Here is a 21,950-nt window from a genome sequence, read left to right as displayed (position 1 = left end):
ATCTATTGAGACCAACAGTGCTCAACCTGGAGATGAAGTGGTAACAAACGCATGTGTTGTCATCCCCAGTTGAACACAGGAAATGTTGCATATGTGAATGAATTACCAGAGAATGTGGTTCAAATGACATATCCAGGGCAAGTTAACATAATGGGGTTTTTTTTGTGGGGGGGCTGTCTAAGCACATTCAGTTGAATGTCTGCATGGAACCTGTACACATAGAACTATGTGAACAGTTTTCTCCTTGTGATTAAACAACCTACTTTCCCAAGGTTCTTCACTGAAAGATGTGCCCATTGAGCAAGCAATCTTGTGTCCCCTGATCCTTCTCCCAAAGGAAACTGCATTTATACACTTGAGCCAGTGTGACATTGTAGTTAAAAGTGGCAGACTAGGATTGGGAAAGACCAGGGTTCAAATTCTGCTGCAGCAATAATAGGTTTGCCAACATCAAGGTGGGGGCTGGAGTTCTCACAGAATTACAACTGACCTCCAGGAAACAAGGATTGGTTCTGCTGGAGGAAATGGCTGATTCAGAGGGTCGACTCTATGGCATCACCTCCCTGCTGAGCCCCACCCCAAACGTTGCCCTTCCCAGGCTGTACCCCAAATCTCCAGGAATTTCCCAACATAAAGTTAGCCTTAGGAGAGAAGGGGAGGGACTTCAATGGGGTATAATGCAATAGAGTCCACCTTCCAAAGTAGCCATTTTATCCAGGTGAACTAATCTCTGCCCCCTGGAGATCAGTTGCAATCCCAAGAGGAGACAACTGAGAGGGGATATGATAACCATTTTCAAGTACTTGAAGGGCTGTCATATAGAGGAGGGTGCCGAGTTGTTTTCTGTTGCCCCAGAAGGTCAGACCAGAACCAGCGGGTTGAAATTAAATCAAAAGAGTTTCCGTCTAGACATTAGGAAGGATTTTCTAACAGAGCAGTTCCTCGGTGGAACAGGCTTCCTCAGGAGGTGGTGAACTCTCCTTCCCCGGAGGTTTTTAAGCAGAGGCTAGATGGCCATCTGTCAGCAATGCTGAGTCTATGACCTTAGGCACATGATGAGAGGGAGGGCATCTTAGCCATCTTCTGGGCATGGAGTAGGGGTCACTGGGGGTGTGGGGGGGAGACAGTTGTGAATTTCCTGCGTTGTGCAGGGGGTTGGTCTAGATGACCCTGGTGGTCCCTTCCAACTATGATCCTACGATTCTAACCCTAGTACTACGCCATAATGTTCACCCTCCAAAGCATCCTTTTTCACCGGGGCAACTGATCTCTGTAGTCTGGAGATGAGCTGTAATTCCAGGGGATCCCCAGGTCCCACCTGGAGGCTGGCATCCCTAGCTAGTAGCCAGATGTGCGATAGTAGCTAGGCCCAAGGCTTCTCCCACAAAGAAACCTGGGAATTGTAGCTTGGTTAACCGCCTAGCCTCTGGAGAGGTGAGCTGTGTCTCGCGACCGCTCATCCCCTGCCAGAAATTTTGCTAGTCTTTAAGGTGCTACTGGACTCTTGCTCTTTTCTCACGCCTAGCCTCAATAACTCCCCCATACCCTCTCCCCTTCTTGGAACTACAATTCCCAGGATGCCTTGCAAGACACCGTTAAAGCTCGTTCCATTGATGCCATCTGCGCATCCCCGCCCTGACGCTTCCCCTTTCTCCTTGCGCTTCTTCTTCTTCTTTTTTTTAATGAATATTTTTATTGATTTTCAATAAGAAATAGGGGTACAGAAGGAAAAAAAGGAAAAGGGAAAAAAAACATTACATAAATATTGTTCAACATTGATAAGCCTAGTACTACCCCCTTGTAGAATATAGTAATACATTAACTTTCTAGCAGAGTAAGAGTCCAGTAGCACCTTAAAGACTAACAAAAATATTTTCTGGTAGGGTATGAGCTTGCGTGAGCCACAGCTCACTTCTTCAGTCTTTAAGGTGCTACTGGACTCTTGCCCTTTTTGACTACTGCAAACAGACTAACACGGCTACCCACTGTGAATTACTAGCAGAGTGGATTTGATCTCCAATTTAATCCTGCTGTAGCTCATAGAGTTTAATTGTTATTTTTTTGGTTTTAATATATTCATGGAAAGATTTTCATTGGCCTCGATTTTGTTTTTGAGTATCCTTTTGCAATGTTTCGGTTGATTGTGCCATTGTTATGTATTCGTACGCTTTTATCAATCCAGGTCTCAATTTTTGGCATTCTGTTGGTTCCCCTTGCGCTTCTGGAAGCGGAAAAAGGGCGTGCCTTTCCTCGCGGAGTGGGCGGGGCCTGGCCGCCGAGCCGCCTATGGGGAGGCGCGGCCGTTGAGGAACGCGGCGCCGCCCCCTCCTCCTCCTCCTCCGCTCCTTCCCCTTTCCGGGCGCGAGCGCGTCCGTCCGTACGTCGCGGCGCGGTGACGTCGCCGCCGCCGCCGTCGCCCCGCCCTCTTTCCCCTCCGTCCCTCACACTCGGCCGTCCCGTCCGCCCGGTCTCTTGCGGCCTTTCCCCGCCGGCGCGGCCTTTTCCCCGACGCGGACCCAGCATGGCGAACGTGGCCGACACCAAGCTCTACGACATCCTCGGGGTGCCGCCGGGGGCCTCCGACAACGAGCTCAAGAAGGTCCGAGGCGGGCCGGGCCTGGCGGGCCGTGGAGCCCGGGGGGGGGGGAGAGAAGGAAGGATTAAAAGCCTGAGGGGGGGGAAGGGAGGACGGGGGGGTTTCCGGGGAGGGGGGTCGGCGAGGAGGAAGGAGCGGGCCGGGTGGCTCCCCCCCCCCGAGGAAAAAACAGGCCTAGGCCTGTGGGGGGGGCATGGAGGAAGGCGCCTGTGGGCCCTTGCTGGCTCAGGAATGGGGGTGGGGGCTATGGGAGGTGATGCCCACATTGCCCCGGGGGGCAGGGCGAGAAATATTCCTGGGCCCGGCCTACCTCGCAGGAGGGTTGTTGGGGGTATAGTAGAGGAACAGAGCGATGTTGCCAGGGGCTTTGGGTCCTCGTTGGGGAAAAGGCAGCTAGGGCACTCGGCCGTCCCGGTCGGCGGCACTACTCCTGGCCCCTTTTGGGCAGGGTGACCCACAAGGCCGGATTTGCTTGGGGTGGTGTCCAGGGCGTAGGTAGCTTGATAAAACTGGAGGAGGCCGGGGCCCGTCCTACGGGCTTCGCAATCCCACAGGCTAGGAAACTATTATCTTATTTCATGCCATCTTCTGGGCATGGAGTAGGGGTCACTGGGAGTATGTGTGTGTGGGGGGGTTGGACTAGATGACCCTGGGGATCCCTTCCAACTCTATGGTTCTAAATAAATGCAGCTCTGCACATTTCCCCACGGCCGGCCCCCTTTTCCTCCCCTTGTTCTCCCTTCCTGTGGACTCAACTCCTGTTCTAGTCTCAGTTTTGTTTCTTATGGAAGCTGATCGTAGGTCAGTCTCTGGTTGGCCCCCCTATTCCCCCTTCCCAGGGGAAAAAAACATCTTCCATTTTTTCACCTGTGTGTATGTCAAGAATTAACATCCACCCCCTGCCCGGAAGTATTTGGATTCTGGGAAGGGGAGTTGTTGTCTGGAGGTTATCTAGTTCCCCTGCTGCTTCCCCCCCCCCCAGTATTTCTCTTCCTTTCTCCTGACATTCACTGTTTCCTGGCATTTGGCAAAAGGTGTGAAGCTGCAGTACGTCGAGTCAAGTCCATCCGGTTTGGTATTGTCTGTTTAAGGGCTTTCCAGCATCTGGAGGAGGAAGACTGTTCTGATCACCTGTTCTGATCACCTGCTGTCTGACATTCTTTGGTTGGAGGGGCCAGGGGTTGGATCAAGGACCCTACGAGCTATGGATGGCTGGCAGCTGTCTTGCACTGCATCCTCTTCCCCCCACCCCAAATCTTATGATTTTCATGACTTAGCTTATATAGCATAACTATCCCGGAGTTAAACTCTCCATTCTTTCCTCTCTCCCCATTTTCTTTTTCTTAACCCCCAATCCTATGACCCCTTGAGAGATTATGGTAGCCAGGACAATTTGGGTAGTATTTCTCATGTCTGTATCTGTCCCCACTCCCAGCCCAATTATGCCCGTCTGCGAGTTATTCTGTGATGACAGGTGGGACCTAGAGCTTCTTCCTTTGTTCTGTCCCCCCCTCCCACTATTATGCAAGTTGTCCTAAGGTGGCTCCAGAGATTAGCTCCTCATTTCTTCTCTCTTCCCTGCTTTTTTTCTCTCTCTTCAAATCCTTGGTTGTGACTCAATGCTAGCTGGTATGGCCATGAGATTATCTCGCACAACTGTGTGTCTTATTGGCAAGGGTGACCTAGAAATGCTCTTCACGGTGCTTCCAGATAGGTAGTCCACAATGAATACTTTAGGCTTAAAGTTCTTATTTCTCTTTTACTTTCATCTGTAGTGAATCCCATTCCAGGTACCCAGCAAGATACATTTCTGTTCCCAGTAGTTCATTTCTGGACCTTGTATCTTTTTGTGTCACAGTGTTTAGAAAATAAAATTGGGGTTGTTTAAAAGAGACAAGGGGATGGGACGAGTGTCATCTGCTGATGTGAGTCTAGTCTTGTCCTTAACGCTGACTTCCTCGGCATTTTATTGGCTGTGCTTGTAACCCATAAGCCATTTCTTTCCCTCACCCACCCAGAGAGAGCTCTCTCCCACATCAGAGCTTTCAGCTGGTTAATCGCTCTGTTTGCGACAGAAGGGTGGAGCTGCTAGGGGGTAGGTCCTGTCCATCTGGGAATGTAATGGCTTCCTAATTTGTTTGGGCTGGGTGTTGTGGCAACAGGTGTCTTTTAGGAAGTATTGTGCCGTAAAAAGATAATCTGGGGTCAACTGGAAAAATTGATCCCTTGTGTAGACTGAAAAATCCTATTTGTGTTCCATGGGTGTTTGTGTCCTTGCATTTGCAGGCTCTCTAAAGCGTTACTTGAGATCATAAGTTAGCAGGAAGGCTTATAAAACCACCAGTACTTTTCTTTCACAACTGACAAATAAGACAGCTTGCTTGTTGTTTGTCATATATTATGAAAGTCAAACGCTATAGCTATTTAAAAAACAATAATTTGCTGAGATCCAGAAATGTCTTCTCACTTTTAAAAACCAAACTTCAGTTGAGAAGCAAAAATAATATACTGGTCAGTTGCAAGTCAAACATATATGTTGAAAGAAGTCATCCAAGTTTAATGGAGTAGGAATGTTACTTTCTTTAAAAAGCTACTTACGTAAACAATGATATTTTAAAATAGTTACATATGGGATAGCAAACTGATTAGATAATTTTGGCTATTTCATTTTTTACTCACTGCTGTTTCTTGGCTGGGAGGCAAAGTTAATATTTTTTTTCTGTACAAGTGGTTTGGACTCTGTTTGCAAATATTTTGGGAAATGTATAGGCCGGAAAACTGCCTTTAGCAGCTCAACATTTCTTCCTGCCTTTTGCAGCAAAGTCCATTTGACAGCCCATTCCTGAGGATTGGGCTGAAAGTGGAGTAGAGGCTGCATGACCCCGCCACCAGCATAAGTATCCTCTTGTCACGGAATAAGAGGCAGTTATGCTGGTGGCGGGGGCAGGTTCCGTCAGTGCCTGGACACCGCGGAGCTGCACGGTGCTCCGACGGCGCAGCCTCTCCGGGACCTAAATCCCAGAAGAGAAATGCAGAGCTGGCATGGGGGGGGGGCGTTCCTGGGGCGTTCTCGACTGTAGTCAGCTTCCTAAGCGCCCCCCCAGCCCAGGAATGCCCCCTCCAGCAACAGCGTTGCTGCGCCATGTTTTTCTTGGCGCAGCATCGCTGTTTTCAATGGGGCTGTTTTCCCCATTTTTGCTTTTTCATTTTTTAAAAGGGTTTTTTTAGCCTTGCAGTGGCCAGGAAATCTCTGGGGAGGCGCAGTGGCGGCGCCTCAGCCACGCCACCCCCGGCCGCTGCAAGGCTCAGGAACGAACAAGCTGTGAGCATTCAAAATCTCAAAAGCAGTTTGCAGTGTGGTATAGGAAACCACACTCCTTGCTACATGTGTGTCAACCACCCCAGCACATGCTGAAAGGAGCTGCCTGGGTTGTTGTCCTTGGTGAGCATGGTATAGTGGTTAAGAGTGGTAGATCTGGAAAACTGGGTTTGATTCCCCACTCCTCCGCATGAGTGATGGAGGCTAATCTGGTGAACTGGATTTGTTTCCCCCCTCCTACACATGAAGCCAGCTGGGTGACCTTGGGTTAGTCACACTCTCTCAGCCCCACCTACCTTATGGAGTGTCTGTTGTGGGGAGGGGAAGGGAAGGTGGATTGTCAGCCAGTTTGTGTCTTCCTTAAGCGGTAGAGAAAGTCGGCATATACAAACCAACTCTTCTTCTTCTGTGATAGCATTTACCTTCTTGAGTCTGTCAAAATATAGCACAATATATAGTTCAGAACCACTTTTGTTTTAAAAGAAAAATGAGGTCCTATGACCCACAGGTGAATTAAAATAGGAGGCTCCTCAAACCATGGCGGTAATGTCTATGAAGCAGGAAGATGCAGTTGTGCGCCCAGGATTCTGGACGGTTGGAGGAGTGCAGAGTAAAAAGAGCGGTGGCCTGTTCAACGTTGTAGGAAGGTCGATATCTGCAATAGAAACTTTTTAGGCACACAGAAGAGGGCTCCATTGCTGACAATGCTTGTAATCCTAGCATCATCTCCCTTTCATTGGGTTGGTACAAGGTGGTAACTTGGAGGTGAAAGTATGTGAAGGCCTTGGTCATGTTACGCAAACCATTACTTGGCAGTAGGTATGGATGCTTCTCGGTTTGTTGGAACATGTTTTTTTGCTCCAGCTGCGCTTGGCTCGGTCAAGTGCTGATGCTGCTCTTGTTCTAAGGAAATGATTAAGCCCTTCCTTGATGTAATACCTGGTCAATTTTGATGTAGTTATACTGGAAACTGAAAGGCGAGTACGGAGTTTGCAGAAATACTTGGCTCTGTTGGTACCCGTTTACACCTAGGGGTTACCAGTGGGTTAAGGGGAAATTGCAGAGCCTCTTGTTGAGAGCTGGATGTGTGGATAGCATCTCCACTGAGTGCATTTGGTATAATTATCTCTCCACCTTTGTAAAATGGACTGAACACCGGCCTGCTTAACAGGATTCTTGCAAGGTCAGACATAGGACTGCAAAGTGCATATTGAAAGTACTGTGGCAGCAAGAATAAAATATGAGGAGGAAATTTTGTATCTGAGAATTAGGCCCAGTTGGCATCACAGCAGTTTATTTTACATTTGCACACCGCCTGTCTCCAAAGGGCTGAAGTCAACTAACAGTGTCATTTTGTTGACTCAGTAACTTATTAACACTATTTCAGTAATTTAGGAGTACCATCTTCGTCTTCTCTTTTGTTTAGCGAACCCAAAGCCTTCCTTTGTGAGGAAAATAATGCTGGTCTAGCATTTCTGTGCCTTTCTGCATGTTAGTAATTTGGGAGTAGTAGAGAGGATTCTTTTATGGTAAAGTGAATTCTGATTTTCATGAAAAATAAAGCCTTTTATTGCGAGTATTGATGGGAAGGACAGAATCTGGAAAAAAAAAGTATACTTGGAAGGGTGGCAGTCATCCAAAACAGTCTCTTCAGAAGTAGTTGCGCAGTTTCTTAATTTAAAAAATCTTAAATTGGAATACCATTTTGATTTTTGAAGGCGATTTCAATAGTATGATCAACGGCTACATAATAATCTTCACCACAGTCTAGGTGTGATGTTGCAAACTCAGCAACTCAGCTAATGTAAATGTGTTCCACTGCCAAATTCTATTAATTTGGATACAAGCCTTGAATCCCAGTCGCTGTTTAATCGACATTCCTTTCAGTGGAGCCGGTAGATGCTTAAACAGCTCCCCTGGAATAAGTCGCGGATTTGGGGGCATCACATCGAACTTCGAAAGCAGCATTCAGTTGCCCTCTAACTTCCTGTGTTGTGTTTTCCCCTCCCCATTTAGGCATATCGGAAGCTTGCCAAAGAGTACCACCCTGATAAGAATCCAAATGCAGGTGACAAGGTAAGATTTCTTTCCTTCCTCGAGTTGCAGGTGAAGCTGCCTCTTCAGAGGTAGTCAAGATAATGCAGGTCCTAGAGCTGGGGTCCTCAATGTAGTGCCTGTGGGCACCATAGTGCCGGCCAACACCAGGGCCATCTTAATGCACAGGCACGCTGGGCAGATGCCTGGGCCCCCCACAAGCATAGGGGCCCCATGCTGATCCACGTATGTTGTGACTTGCTGTCAGTGAATAAATAAATACTATACTAAACTATCAATAGTATAAACTAAAGCTTCTTAAACTGTGGGTCGCGACCCCATATGGGTTTGCTTAACTGAATGTGAGGGTCGCAAAAAATTTGACAACAGTAAAAGGTTTCTAAATTTCTTTATGATTTATTATCAGTAAATGTTTGATTTGTATGATTTGTTTTATATACCTATATACCCGGGGTCGCGTAAAAATTTCTCGGGCGAAAAAGGGTCGCGAGTGGAAAAGGTTTACGAAGCCCTGGTATAAACTATAAATATCATGTTATATCATTCAAACGCTTGTGTTTATTAATCTTTGCTGTTCAGCATGTTTTTAATGTTTAAACACTGGTTTTGTTGGAAGTACCAATACATATATCTTAAATTTTATCGACCATTTACATTTTTATTCCTGTGAGTGGTTGTGTAGGTAGGGGCCCCAAGTGCATTGCTTTGCCTGGGGGGGCCTATAATGCTGTTAAGGCAGCCCTGGCTGACGCCTGTCCTGGTGCCCAGCAAATGTTTTTAGAAAATGAGCAGAGCCGTGTGGGGCTTTTGCCCAGCAGGACTTCTGAATGGCCATTGGAGATCTGACTGGCTGTGCAGATATTTTTAAATGTTGCTTCAGCAGCAGCCACCACAGCACTAGGATCTTCGCTGCGTGACTGAAGGTGTTTGTGCACAATAAAATATTTTTTAAACAATATGTTCACTTTATAAAGGTACCCTGTTAAATAGAGCTTCTGCCTGAAATGTTGAGGAGTTACTGTTAGTTATGCATCGCCTCAACTCCCTTACATTTTGTGCTCGTGCCCACCCATGCTGCGTCAGAATTCCCAAGGTGCCTGCAAGCTCAAAGAGATTGGGGATCCCTGTCCTAGAGTATGTTGGAAAGGCCTATGTCGTGGCAACCTTTCTAAACCTAGGCAGATCCTGCCGCTCGGTGGCCCTTGTAAGGGCAGAAAGGTGGGATACAAATTTTGTAAACAAACTTAGTAAGTCTTAAGCCTGGACGAAAGGATTCTCAGGAACCCTTGGCCGGCCACCTTCTGTTCCACGGTGGAAGGAAGGCAGACTATAAATGCAATGGCCAGTAGGTAAAGGGGTCATTCCTGACCCATGGGATAATGTCACATCCCGACGTTTACTAGGCAGACTATGTTTATGGGGTGGTTTGCCATTGCCTTCCCCAGTCAACTACACTTTACCCCCAGCAAGCTGGGTACTCATTTTACCAACCTCAGAAGGATGGAAGTCTGAGTCAACCTTGAGCCGGCTACCTGAAATCGACTTCCGTCGGGATCGAACTCAGGTTGTGAGCAGAGCTTTTGACTGCAGTACTGCAGCTTGCCACTCTGTGCCACGGGGCTCTTAATGGTCAGTAGAATACACTAATAGCTTGTGTGCCGAAGGGCTTTGAGTCCAATCTGTGAAAAGCTGGAGAAAGAATCAAAAGAAAGACCACACTGATTAAGAGAAGCCCTCAGTGAATGGCAGGGTGGTCTTGTGGATGGAGGGTTTGACTCGCACCTCGGTTACAAGACTTGCTGGGCCCAGCCCGATCAGCGTGGGTTACCTCTGATCAGCTGCAACAGTAAATCAGGCTGCCTTCCAAGCATGCAGCTATGGAGCAACAGGGAGGTGCGAATAAGATAGGTAAAGCTTTTAGGTTGTGGTCATCATTTTCGCTTTGCTCTGGCACCAGTGGAGCTCTTTGGGGAGGTTTTGGGGGTGGCCTGGCTGTTGGTTCAAACCATGAATATTCCTGTTAGCCACTGGCAGCCAGGAAGCCCGAGAGGTTCCACCAGCACTGCTGGTGTCACTTGTCTCACACCCTTCAACACTGTTGGCTCATCAGTTGCTACGTCCTGCAGCGCTGCTGGTTGCCAGCAGTGCAGGGAGAGGCATCCGGTGAACTGTTATCGATCGTTGTTGCTTCTAAACGGTGCAGCCCTTGCAGTGCCGGCTCACAGCCCCGCCCGGGCTGCCGGGCTTGGCTCGTCCCTGGGCCGTTCTAACTCTCCAGTCTGGCCCCGAGGAATTTGAATGTAAGCAGTGGGGAGCTCTCGTGAATGACCCACTTAGCAAGGAGGAAGTGGCGTAATTGTCGGGCAGTGGAATTATGGGTTGTGTCTGTGGAACAGGGCAAACTGGGGCTTTCCAACTAAACATCGTTAAAGAGGCTGTAACGCCCAGATGCATCCTCGAGTCCAGAATGGGCAGGCAATTTGTTGGTACCTACTTGCAGAACACTAGGCTGCTCGGTTCTTTCCCACCAAGTCCCCTGGGAAGAGCGCCAGATTAAGGGGGAAACCAGTCTTGATTCCAGCCCCTGATCAAAAAACAGGTTGCTGCAGGGAGCTTTCCTCCGTTCTCCCTTGCTACAAAGGACTGTGCTGTGACTTCCCACTGCCTAAGGAAGGATACTGTGGCCTCTACTACTGGTCAGATGTCTTGGGGCCCCTACAAAGTTGCGCCCCTCTCCTCCCAGAAATAAACAGCAAATGAATATCAATATTAACATTGTCACAGGGATCTCATTACTCTTCCCCTCTACTCTCTTTCCATTGTGTTTCTTGCTGTTTAGTTTCTAAACCTGAGAGGTTTACCTATTCTGTCTAGAACCAGAGGAGCATGCCTGTTGTATTAGATGCTGTGGAACACAGGCAGGATGCTGCTGCAGTGGTCTTGTTTGTGGGCTTCCTAGAGGCACCTGGTTGGCCACTGTGTGAACAGAACTGCTGGACTTGATGGTCCTTGGTCTGATCCAGCATGGCCTTTCTTATGTTCTTATGAGGCAGGATGTGAGCTACATTTTTGGAAACGGTTGTCTGAAAAGCAAGATAGTAATATGATAATCTTACCCTGATAAAGCATACCCTTACCTGACCCAAAAGAAACACCCGTCTTTCCAGTGGTCACTAAACAGCCAAGTAATTGATTTCTTTCCTATCTGTTTTTCTTTCTTATTTAGTTCAAAGAAATAAGCTTTGCCTATGAGGTTCTCTCAAATCCAGAGAAACGTGAATTATATGACCGGTATGGGGAACAGGGCCTCCGGGAAGGTAGCGGTGGAAGCGGAGGAATGGATGACATTTTCTCCCACATATTTGGTGGGGGGCTGTTCGGTTTCATGGGTAGTCAGAGTAGAAGTCGCAACGGCAGAAGAAGAGGCGAAGACATGATGCATCCGCTGAAGTAAGTACCTTGCGTACCTTAAATAATATTATAGTAAGTAAGTGTATAAATGTAATAACAATTTAGAAGAAGCGGCACCAATAGCAAAATATTGATGTTTAAGAAAGGTAAATATGAAATGCAATGTAGTTTTTTATATATGCTAAGAGAAATACAGATAGAAAGTGATGGCTAGTGTTGATTATATAACTAAGAAGATAAAAAATAAAGTTGAATAGATGGTAGAGATAATAATCTGATAGTCGATCCAGGCCAGAGTAGGGCACACCATGTAATACACATGAAACTGCCTTATACTGAATCAGACACTTTTTCCATGAAAGCCAGTATTGTACTGGGACCAGCAGCAGCTCTCCAGGGTCTCAGGCAAAGGTCATTCACATCACCTACTTGCCTAATCCCTTTAACTGGAGATGCCGGGGATTGAACTTGGGCCCTTCTGCATGCCAAGCAGAGGCTCTACCACTGAGCCACGGCCCCTCCTTCTTCCAGGGTCTCAGGCAGGGGTCTTTCACATCACCTTGCCTGGTCCCTTTAACTGGAGATGCCAGGGATTGAACCTGGGACCTTCTGTATGCCAAGCAGATGCTCTACCACTGAGCCACAGCTCAGTGTGTTTTGTAGAGCCCTGGTGTGTTATGTGTTTTGTAGAATGTTGTGAATATGTATTTGTGTATCTGTAACTTATTAGTTTAAAATTTAAAAAAATTCAAAGCAAGGAGTAAGTACCTTGCTGATCGCTCTGTTGGTGGGCTTAAGTTCTCAAAACACAAAAGGGAAGTATTCAATGTACAATTTAATTAAAGCTGCAGCTAACTAGTAATGAAGGAGCTTGTATGACTTACAGTGGCATAGTTATTTGTGCTTGTGGTCCGCCTGTCTTGTTGAGACTCGAGGCAGATTACACAATATAAATTGGTGCGGCCAGTAGAAGAAGTCATCTGATAAGCCAAGCAGTAGATAAAAAATAAGGCGAAAGCCAATGGCTTGAGTAAAGTAAAAATTGTATTTTATTACTTAGCTAAAAATTCCCTGCATGTTTTTGCCAACAGGCTTCTTCAGGGGAATCTGTTAGTCTTTAAGTGTTCACTTGTTTTTATTTCCTAGAGACCAGTGCAGCCCTTTTTCTCTCTCTCTCTCTCTCACTGAGCAAAGTAGTAGACCTAGGATTACAGAAATCTGGAAAAAGGAGAAATATTAGGCATGTTAACATTGCCAAAAAAGGAATAATATAGATAGGAAAAAAATGTAGTGAGAGCAAGATCATACATGCGGCAGACAGATAATATGTACCATACACAGTAGTTTACCTTTGTGGCTTAACTAAAGTGCAGTACGGGTGCACAGGAGAAAGGGAATCTGGAGCTGGTCAGAGAATTACAAGGGGAAATCTGCCTTTGCGAATCTTCCCACCTACCTGAACCTTTAGCATGTTGTGAGGGTCGAGTTTGAATGGCTGGCTGATCTATGAAAAAATTTAAAGAACGTCCATAACACAGGACCGTTGGGAAGAAGTTAAGGGGTCATGCTGATGGAGGCATCACATTTTGACAGCGGTATTAAAATATATATATATATTTAAAAACCAAATAAGTGGGTTCTGGATCAAAAATCAATCCCAAACTCGCCCTAGAAGCTAAAATGACTAAACTGAGGCTATCATACTTTGGTCACATTACGAGAAAGCAAGAGTCACTGGAAAAGGCAATAACGCTAGGAAAAGGTGAAGGCAGCAAGAAAAGAGGAAGACCCAACATAAGATGGATTGACTATAAAGAAAGCCACGGCCCTCAGTTTGTAAGACCTGGGCAAGGCTGTTGATGAGAGGATGTTTTGGAGGACATTGATTTGTAGGGTCGCCATGAGTCGGAAGCGACTTGACAGCACTTAACACACACATTAAAAATCTGTCCTCTCTTCTCCCCCCCACCCCCAATGCTTGCACAAGCCAGACGCCTACCTGCGTGTTGGTTTTGGTCCCTAAACTTTGAAAACCTAAACCTGGTATGAGAGAGAGTTGCCCCAAGGAATTCATATTTGATTACATATTTGTCTGTGGAAATAGGGCCAAGCCCGTAAATAATTACTGAATAGAATATTAGGGTCTCGCCCACACCTAAGGTAACTTAAGAAGTTACCAAAGGAAGAAAAATCATCACCGCAGTTATAAAACTGCTTATTAACAGCCCGACAATTAGATCGCACTAAATTTTTCAGAGTTCTATCGAGGCAATTTGACTGAAGGTACTGAAGCATCCCTTAGTGTGAGAAACAGGCAAGTTCAAACAATGAGGTGTCTTAGGCAGGTTAAGGTTGTGGGAGAAACAGCGAGTTTGTGGATGCCTGAAATAAGTCAGTTTGAAGTTTATTTATTTATTAATTTTTTGCATTTATAGCCCGCCCTCATTCCCGGTGAGCCAGGCTCAGAGCCAGTGTGGTGTAGTGGTTAAGAGCAGTGGTTTGGAGCAGTGAACTCTCATCTGGAGAACCGGGTTTGATTCCCCACTCCTCCACATGAGTGGCGGAGGCTAATCTGGTGGACTGGATTTGTTTCCCCACTCCTACACCTGAAGCCAGCTGGGTGACCAGCTAGTCACAGCTCTCTCAGTCCCACCTACCTCACAGGATGTCTGTTGTGGGGAGGGGAAGGTGATTGTAAGCCGGCTTGAATCTCCCTTAAGTGGAAGAGAAAGTTGGCATATGAAAATCAATGCTTCTTCTACCTTACCTGCGAATGTGCCAAACAAACTCATCTGTTGGGTGCAAAATTGAGGAACCTTAATTTCTAAAAAGCAACCTATCATCCTTTTGGCTGCAACGAGAAAACACAAGTGCAGTGTCTATAGAAAGCGAGTGGGGTGAAGAGGATTTCTATGTTTGGACACGAGCATAACGTCTTGCATAGTTCATTGACTCTCTGTGCAGCTAGCTGACAAAATGACATAAAACAAAGGTGCCAGTTTGCTTCATTCCCATGTAATGGCAAACCACCTGTGAATATCTGTTGCCTTGAAAACCCTGTGTGTGTGTGCATCGTCAAGTCACAGCTGAGTTAACGGTGATCCCATAGGGTTTTCAAGAAGAGACATTCAGAGGTGGTTTGCTATCGCCTGCCTCCACGTGGGCTGAGAGAGTTCAGAGAACCATGACTGGCCCAAGGTCACCCAGCAGGCTTCATGCAGAGGAGTGGGGAATCAAACCCGGTTCTCCAGATTAGAGTCCGCTGCTCTTAAACCACTACACCACACTGGCTGTCTGAAATAGGTTCACCATAAGTTGGCTGTGACTTGATCACACACAAAAAGTACAGCCTGACTTAGAAGATGTGATGTAAATGTTGCTATGTGGAAAGTTTGGATGTAGAGGTGTAATTATATTTTATATCATGTATAATTATCCTTTCAGTTAATGATGTCATGTTAATGGTGCTGTGCCTAAAACAAAATTGTATGTGAGTGCCCTTCACGTTGTGTTTTCATTCCCATTCTCTTTCCAGAGTTTCGCTAGAAGATCTATATAACGGAAAGACTACCAAACTACAACTTAGCAAGAATGTCCTTTGTAGTTCGTGTAATGGGTGAGTAGCGCTCCTTGTTCATCCGCCTTTTAATCGCTTGGCCTTGAAGACAAAAATAGTTAAGAACTGAGCAAAGTCTTAGGTATGAAACTATCGGTTTAATGCTGCCGCGATCAGAAAATCTATTGTCTGCCTAGAATTTGTTGTATGAATCAGCACGATGACTGCAGCGGATAAAATTACGAAACACGGTTGCATCCTGTTCTTTGCTATTAAGCCTGAAGGGGCACGCCTGGGTCTCCTCTTCCGGGACTGGATCCTGGTACTGATCAGACCCACAACCCACTTCAGCAGTCACAGCAGTATTGGGTGTCCCCGGACCGTTTGAAGGCTTCGCTGAGTCGTAAACCTTTGTTTGCTTGTTTATGTCTGTAATAATCCCTAACCACCATCTTCTGATCCAGTCAAGGGGGTAAATCTGGAGCGGTTCAGAAGTGTACGGCTTGCCGAGGCAGAGGCGTGCGTATCATGATCAGACAGCTGGCTCCTGGAATGGTTCAGCAGATGCAGTCGGTGTGTTCCGACTGCAATGGAGAAGGTAGGCCGCCCCGTCCTCCCATAAACCTGCAAGGAGAGTAGATTCCCAAGCGTTTTGGCAGGCCAGGTTCCATGTTAAGGACCCATTTGGGCCGTCAGCATGTAATGACATTTGATATGAAATTATGCTGCGGTTTTGGAAGGCGAGGGGTTCCTAGATACTGGGAGCAATAGCCCTAGAGTGGTTTGGATAGGTCTCCAGTGTGCTTTGTGGTGTCTCTCGATTTTGCTGTCTTTTTATGATGCAAGTTTAAGCAGCATCATGGAATTCCAAGCGTCTGGACTTCAGGATTGACGGAATCGCTACTTACTCAAAGAGCTCCTCTGGTGGTTCAGTCATGGTTGTGTGTAGTAGCTTCTTAGGCAGTGAATACATGAAGCTGCCTTATACTGAATCAGACCAATTGGCCATCAGAACCAGTAGTGTTTAGCCTGACCAGTAGCGGCTTTCCGGGGTCTCAGGTTTATTTATTATTTATTTTATTTGCATTATTTGTCGTCCGCCTTTTTCATGGGGACTCAAAGTGGATTACACAGAGTCAATACAATCCACAAACTCGAATATCCAGTAAATAGTGCATTAGGTTTGTAGAAGTCTGGAACGAACCAGGGAGAACCGAAGCATAGAATGACTATTAACGTGACACATAAAGCAGTGCAAAAATCACATAATAGGATCCTACCTGCAGTAAGCTATTACAGCAGTATAGACCACAGTCCCTTATAATTTATCCAAGCAAGGTTGTGAGAGAGCCAGTGTGGTGTAGTGGTTAAGACTGTGTTTGTGTGTTAAGTGCTATTAAGTCGCTTCCGACTCATGGCGACCCTATGAATCAGTGACCTCCAAAATGTCCTATCTTTGACAGCCTTGCTCAGGTCTTGCAAACTGAGGGCTGTGGCTTCCTTTATTGAGTCAATCCATCTCCTGTTGGGTCTTCCTCTTTTCCTGCTGCCTTTGACTTTTCCTAGCATGGCTGTCTTTTCTAGTGACTCTTGTCTTCTCATAAAGTACAATAGCCTCAGCTTAGTCAGCTTAGAGTGGCAGACTCTAATCTGGAGAACCAGGTTCAGTTCCCCACTCCTCCCCATGAAGCCTGCTGGGTGACCTTGGGCTAGTCACAGTTCTCTCAGAACCCTCTCAGCCCACGTGGAGGCAGGCAGTGGCCAACCACCCCAGAACGTCTCTTGCCTTGAAAACCCTACGGGGTCGCTGTAAGTCAGCTGTGACGTGATGGCACTCTTCACAAGTTTGTGAATCGTTTTGTACATTGCAGCCCTATTACCTGTGCAGAGAAGCCCTCTTGAGTAATTCAGTTTTGCACAGTTTGTGGAAGGCCAGGCAAGTGGGAGTCTTCCTGACCTCCTCAGGCAGGTAATTCCAGAAAGTGGGAGCCATAGCGGAGAAAGCATGTTGTTCTGGATGAGTCTGGTCAGGCCTGCTTCAGGTATAGGCGTGCAGTTAAGAAACCCTAGCCATCTAGTTAGCTTACCTAGTTGCCTGCTTCCACCTCATGACCCTGGTAGTCCATGGAGGTCTCTCATCCAAATTCTAACCAGGGCTGACCCTGCTTAGCTTCTGAGATCTGACAAGATCAGGCCAGCCTGGGGCTATTCAAGTCAGGGCAGTGCCAGGGTAAAATCAAAGAATGGCTGTGCCTTAAAGCTTATTATTGCTTTAAGTTGGACATAAGAAAAGCCATGCTGGATCAGACCAAGGCCCAATCAAGTCCAGCAGGCGGTTCACACAGTGGCCAACCAGGTGCCTCTAGGAAGCCCACAAACAAGACTTGGACTACAGCATTATCCTGCCTGTGTTCCACAGCACCTAATATAACAGGCATGCTCCTCTGATCCTGGAGAGAATAGTTGGGAATCTTGGGAGGGTGGCACTGAAGAACTGGGTGCCTGTGGGCTACGGCACCTTGATTATTAGCGAAGAAGCAGAACACGGAAGTCATAATGTGGTACTTTTTTTTTGGCGTAGGGGAAGTAATTAATGAAAAAGACCGCTGTAAAAAATGCGAAGGGAAGAAGGTGATCAAAGAAGTGAAGATCCTTGAAGTCCATGTAGATAAAGGCATGAAGCACGGTCAGAGGATCACCTTTACCGGAGAAGCGGATCAAGCCCCAGGAGTAGAGCCGGGAGACATCGTTCTCCTGCTCCAAGAAAAGGAGCACGAGGTAACTTTGTATTTGAAACGCAGAACTGTTCTTTTTTTAATGCCCGTTGGAGCATCTTGACCACAGAAGCCGTCTGGGTCAGTGGTGATGGATTAAATGAATAGGTAGTGGCGTGTTGGGGAAACCATGTATGGCTTCCCCCCCCCCCCCGCAAATTACATGCAAAGCTCTCGTCCACTGGAAAAGATCTGTAGAAACCTGCTATTGTGCTATCTGCCTTGAGCCTCATTGAGATAAAGGTAAAGGTTCCCTGTGTGAGCACCGGGTCATTCCTGACCCATGGGGTGACATCACATCCCGACGTTTCCAAGGCAGACTTTGTGTGCGGGGTGGTTTGCCAGTGCCTTCCCCAGTCATCTTCCCTTTACCCCCAGCAAGCTGGGTACTCATTAAGATAGGCGGACTATAAATAACCTACGATGGGTAGCCGTGTTAGTCTGTCAATAGCCGTAGAAAAGAGCAAAAGTCCAGTAGCAAGACAAACAAAATTTCTGGCAGGGTATGATTTTTGCTAGTCTTTATTTTGTTAGTCTTTTTTGCTCGTCTTTAAGGTGCTACTGGACTGTTGCTCTTTTCTACGGCTATAAATAACCTAATAAAATAAGAATATTCCATATTCACACTCTGAAAACCAGACAGGCTAGCATTGGGCGTCCTTCATAACAGAAGTCGTCTTACTATGAGATGCGCTGCTTTTGCTGTCCTAACCATCCTGGTGAAACGGTTTTAAGTCTCCCTTTCCTTGTGACCTGAGCCGTCGCATTGCGCGTGGGTTTTGCTGGGTTACTGGAAAGCCATCCATATGGTTTATCGTAACATGGACTCACGGGTCCTTTTTCCTTTCCGAAGATATTCCAGAGAGACGGGAACGACTTGCACATGACACACAAGATAGGACTCGTTGAAGCACTGTGCGGCTTCCAGTTCTCGTTTAAGCACCTTGATGGACGTCAGATTGTGGTGAAATACCCTCCGGGGAAAGTAATTGAACCAGGTAACAACTGACTTTTCCCTAAAGGCCCGTGAATGGCAACAATCCTTTCCTTTCCTCCTTTCAAGCTCTCTTGACCAAAAGATCAATAAAGGGGAGCCTTTATTTCTTTAAAGATACTTTGAGTACCGCCAAAGTTGTTCTTGGGTCTCCATCCTCCAGCAAAAAGGGGACTGTTTTATCTTTTTGTAATGGTGGCAGGTAATTTGATTAAGGTAGGAGGTAATCCTTTGATTGCGATAAGACTTGTATTGGGGGCATTCCAACATCATATGGGATAATGAATCTACTCTCTTCAGATCACATGGCAACGATCATCTCCTGTGATAGTTTTGATGCTTTCATTTGCTTAAAGGGGGAAAGGGATAGGTTGCCTCTTAACTACCATTAATAGTTACCCAGCGTGGTGTAGTGGTTAAGAGTGGTAGTTTGGAGCGGTGGACTCTGATCTGGAGAACTGGGTTTGATTCCCCACTCCTCCACATGAGAGGTGGATGCTAATCTGGTGAACTGGATTTGTTTCCCCACTCCTACACCTGAAGCCAGCTGGGTGACCTTGGGCTAGTCACAACTCTTGTAGAGCTCTCTCAGCTCCACCTACCTCACAGGGTGACTGTTGTGGGGAGGGGAAGGGAAGGTGATTGTAAGCCAGTTTGACTCTTCTTTAAGTGGTAGGGAAAGTCAGCATATAAAAACCAACTCTTCATCATCATCTCCTGTCCTTTCATGAACTCCAGGCTGTGTTCGTGTTGTTCGAGGGGAAGGGATGCCACAGTACCGCAATCCCTTTGAAAAGGGGGACCTTTATATAAAATTTGATGTGCAGTTTCCTGAAAACAACTGGATTAGCCCAGAAAAACTTACAGTAAGTTTCCCACGGGGGATCACACCATACGTTTGATGCTGTGCGCCCTGGCAGATGGAATGCAAATATTTTCTCCCACGGTCCGGTGGTAACTGGAATAAATGTGAGTCAGCGTATTGACTGCTTCAGTGGGTTAGTCATAAGATTGTTTCTCCGGTTAGATGAAGGTGATAGCATTCCTTAATTAATATTGGAGCAGTGTTGAATCATGCCTGAATAAAACTCAAAGACGTACAAACCTTATTCCTGCATAAGCTTTCGTGAGTCAGAGGTCATTTCCTCAGATACACAAAGTGTACATCCATAAGGCAGATGAACTTCTGTTCATCATCGTCATCTATTTTATTAATGTTTTAGTCACAGACCTTAACAATATTCAGATTAAAACCATACAAAATATAACCCATAACACCCAGAATTGCATGAATATTTTTTTAAAAAATGTTACAGACAGTTACGTATATACATATTATTGCTGATTTAACGTTATAGTTCCCCTAAAATATTCTTTCTATGGCAACTTTGGAGCCTAATTTTATCGGCTGTAATACCGCACAGCCCTTTGCTCAAGCTGATTTGATTTCCTGCCACGTGTGGAACTTCCAGTACTCTGCAGATCCGCTCCTGGACACAGACTTGGACTAGGTTGGAATGTTGTGCAGAAGGACACACAGACGTGGGCCAGGACTCATGGTAGGGGGTGTTTGTCTTGACCATGTATCGGGGAAGAACCTCTGTGCATATGAATCTCATCTAGAGAGCTGAAGTGGTTAGCATGTCTGACTAGGATCTGGGAGGCCCGGGTTCAAATCACCAGTCTGCCATGCAAGCTCACTTGGGCCAGTCATATCCTCTGTCTCACCTAACTCACAGGATTGTTGTGACGATAAGATGGAGAAGAGGGGAACAATGGAAGCTGCTCTCATTGGGGAGAATGGCAGAGGTATAAATGACCAAGAAAAGCAGTAGCTATGCCACACTACCACTGAGTTAAACCTCAAAATACAAAAGTATGTGACTGAGGGACATATCCTCATAAATTTAATTTATCACGTATAAAAGTTTAACTCCCCTATATATACTGTCTAAAATACATCCAAGGTTACAATCAATAATTCTACTGGCATAGAATCAAGAGTCCTTATGCAATTCTTGAGCTTTCTCACGAACTGCATAAGGACTCTTGATTCTATGCCAGTAGAATTATTGATTGTAACCTTGGATGTATTTTAGACAGTATATATAGGGGAGTTAAACTTTTATACGTGATAAATTAAATTTATGAGGATATGGCCCTTAGCCACATTCTTTTGTATTTTGAGGTTTAGTTAGGGAGGTATAAATGACGTCAGTTTTTTCAAAGAAACCTCACATCAGTCTTTCTCTGTTTTATTGAAGGAACTTGAAGATCTTCTGCCTGCCAGACCAGAAGTTCCCAATATAATTAGCGAGGCAGAAGAGGTAGATCTCCAAGAATTCGATACCACTCGTGGTTCAGGTGGCAGCCAGAGACGTGAAGCTTACAATGATAGCTCGGATGAGGAAAGCGGCCATCACGGACCTGGGGTTCAGTGTGCCCATCAGTAAAAAAAGAAAAAAAAAGAGTTTTGTCTTGGGCAGGGGGGAAGTTACACATGGATTTTTTCTCTTCAGATTTTGCCTGACTTGTTTTCAGCAATCCTGTTGGATTGTATAAAAATAAAACAATCCACACGAACCCCAATGGACATCTCTTGCTGTATGTGTAACTTTTAAAACTGGTCCATAGTATCTACAGAGTGTATAATTTAAACTAACCACGAAAGCTTACATCTTCGTTTTTTGTTTTTTTTGACTGTTCTGTAGCAGAATAAAGGCACTTGAAAGGAAGACGAAGCTCCTTCTCACCTGGGTTAAGTTTCAGTCCTTGTACTTGTGCTTGATTTTTACCAGTTTTGTGTAGATTTTAAGTTCCATATTTTAAAGAAAAAAGAAAAATTCAAATTCTACATTGTAAAGGTTTTTTGTGTAAAACTTTGTCCCGAAGCTTGGTATTTGGCTGCACCCGCGTAAGCTGCTACAAATAGACTTAAAGAAATTTCATAGCCTGTATCTATCACTTTAGATGCATGGTAAGTAAACGGGCTTAGCACACTGTGGGTTAGAACTGATGGGGAACCATGGAAGACGAAATTAGAAAGTGGTTGTAAAAGTTTTTTTACCATCTTGTGAAAGGTTTCTGAAACTTAAATAAAAGATGTTGGTGTATGATAACCCTGCCTCGTAACTTCCTCCTTTCTTTAAATTTGTGCCTTGAAAATTTAGTGATGGGATTTCAAATTGGATGGTTCAGAAGTGGGGCGGGAGGAGGGGGGACAATACAGTCCCTAGGTGGCAGGG

General features: G+C 45.9%; 1 protein-coding gene across 1 annotated transcript; it reads left to right on the top strand.

Moving 5' to 3' along the window:
- The first annotated feature begins 2,447 nt into the window (after positions 1-2,447).
- DNAJA2 (DnaJ heat shock protein family (Hsp40) member A2) lies at positions 2,448-21,275 on the top strand. The gene is made up of 9 exons (XM_056862577.1): positions 2,448-2,599; positions 7,932-7,991; positions 11,197-11,420; positions 14,917-14,997; positions 15,402-15,535; positions 17,519-17,715; positions 18,565-18,709; positions 19,444-19,571; positions 20,970-21,275. The coding sequence occupies exons 1-9, from the start codon at positions 2,522-2,524 to the stop codon at positions 21,156-21,158; spliced, it is 1,236 nt and encodes a 411-aa protein (XP_056718555.1). The 5' UTR covers positions 2,448-2,521; the 3' UTR covers positions 21,159-21,275.
- The last annotated feature ends 675 nt before the right edge of the window (positions 21,276-21,950 follow it).

Source organism: Euleptes europaea, chromosome 17 (genome assembly GCF_029931775.1).
Source record: "Euleptes europaea isolate rEulEur1 chromosome 17, rEulEur1.hap1, whole genome shotgun sequence".
Taxonomy (NCBI): domain Eukaryota; kingdom Metazoa; phylum Chordata; class Lepidosauria; order Squamata; family Sphaerodactylidae; genus Euleptes; species Euleptes europaea.
Note: the sequence above shows the minus strand (reverse complement) of the source record. Positions and strands in the feature narration are given on the sequence as shown.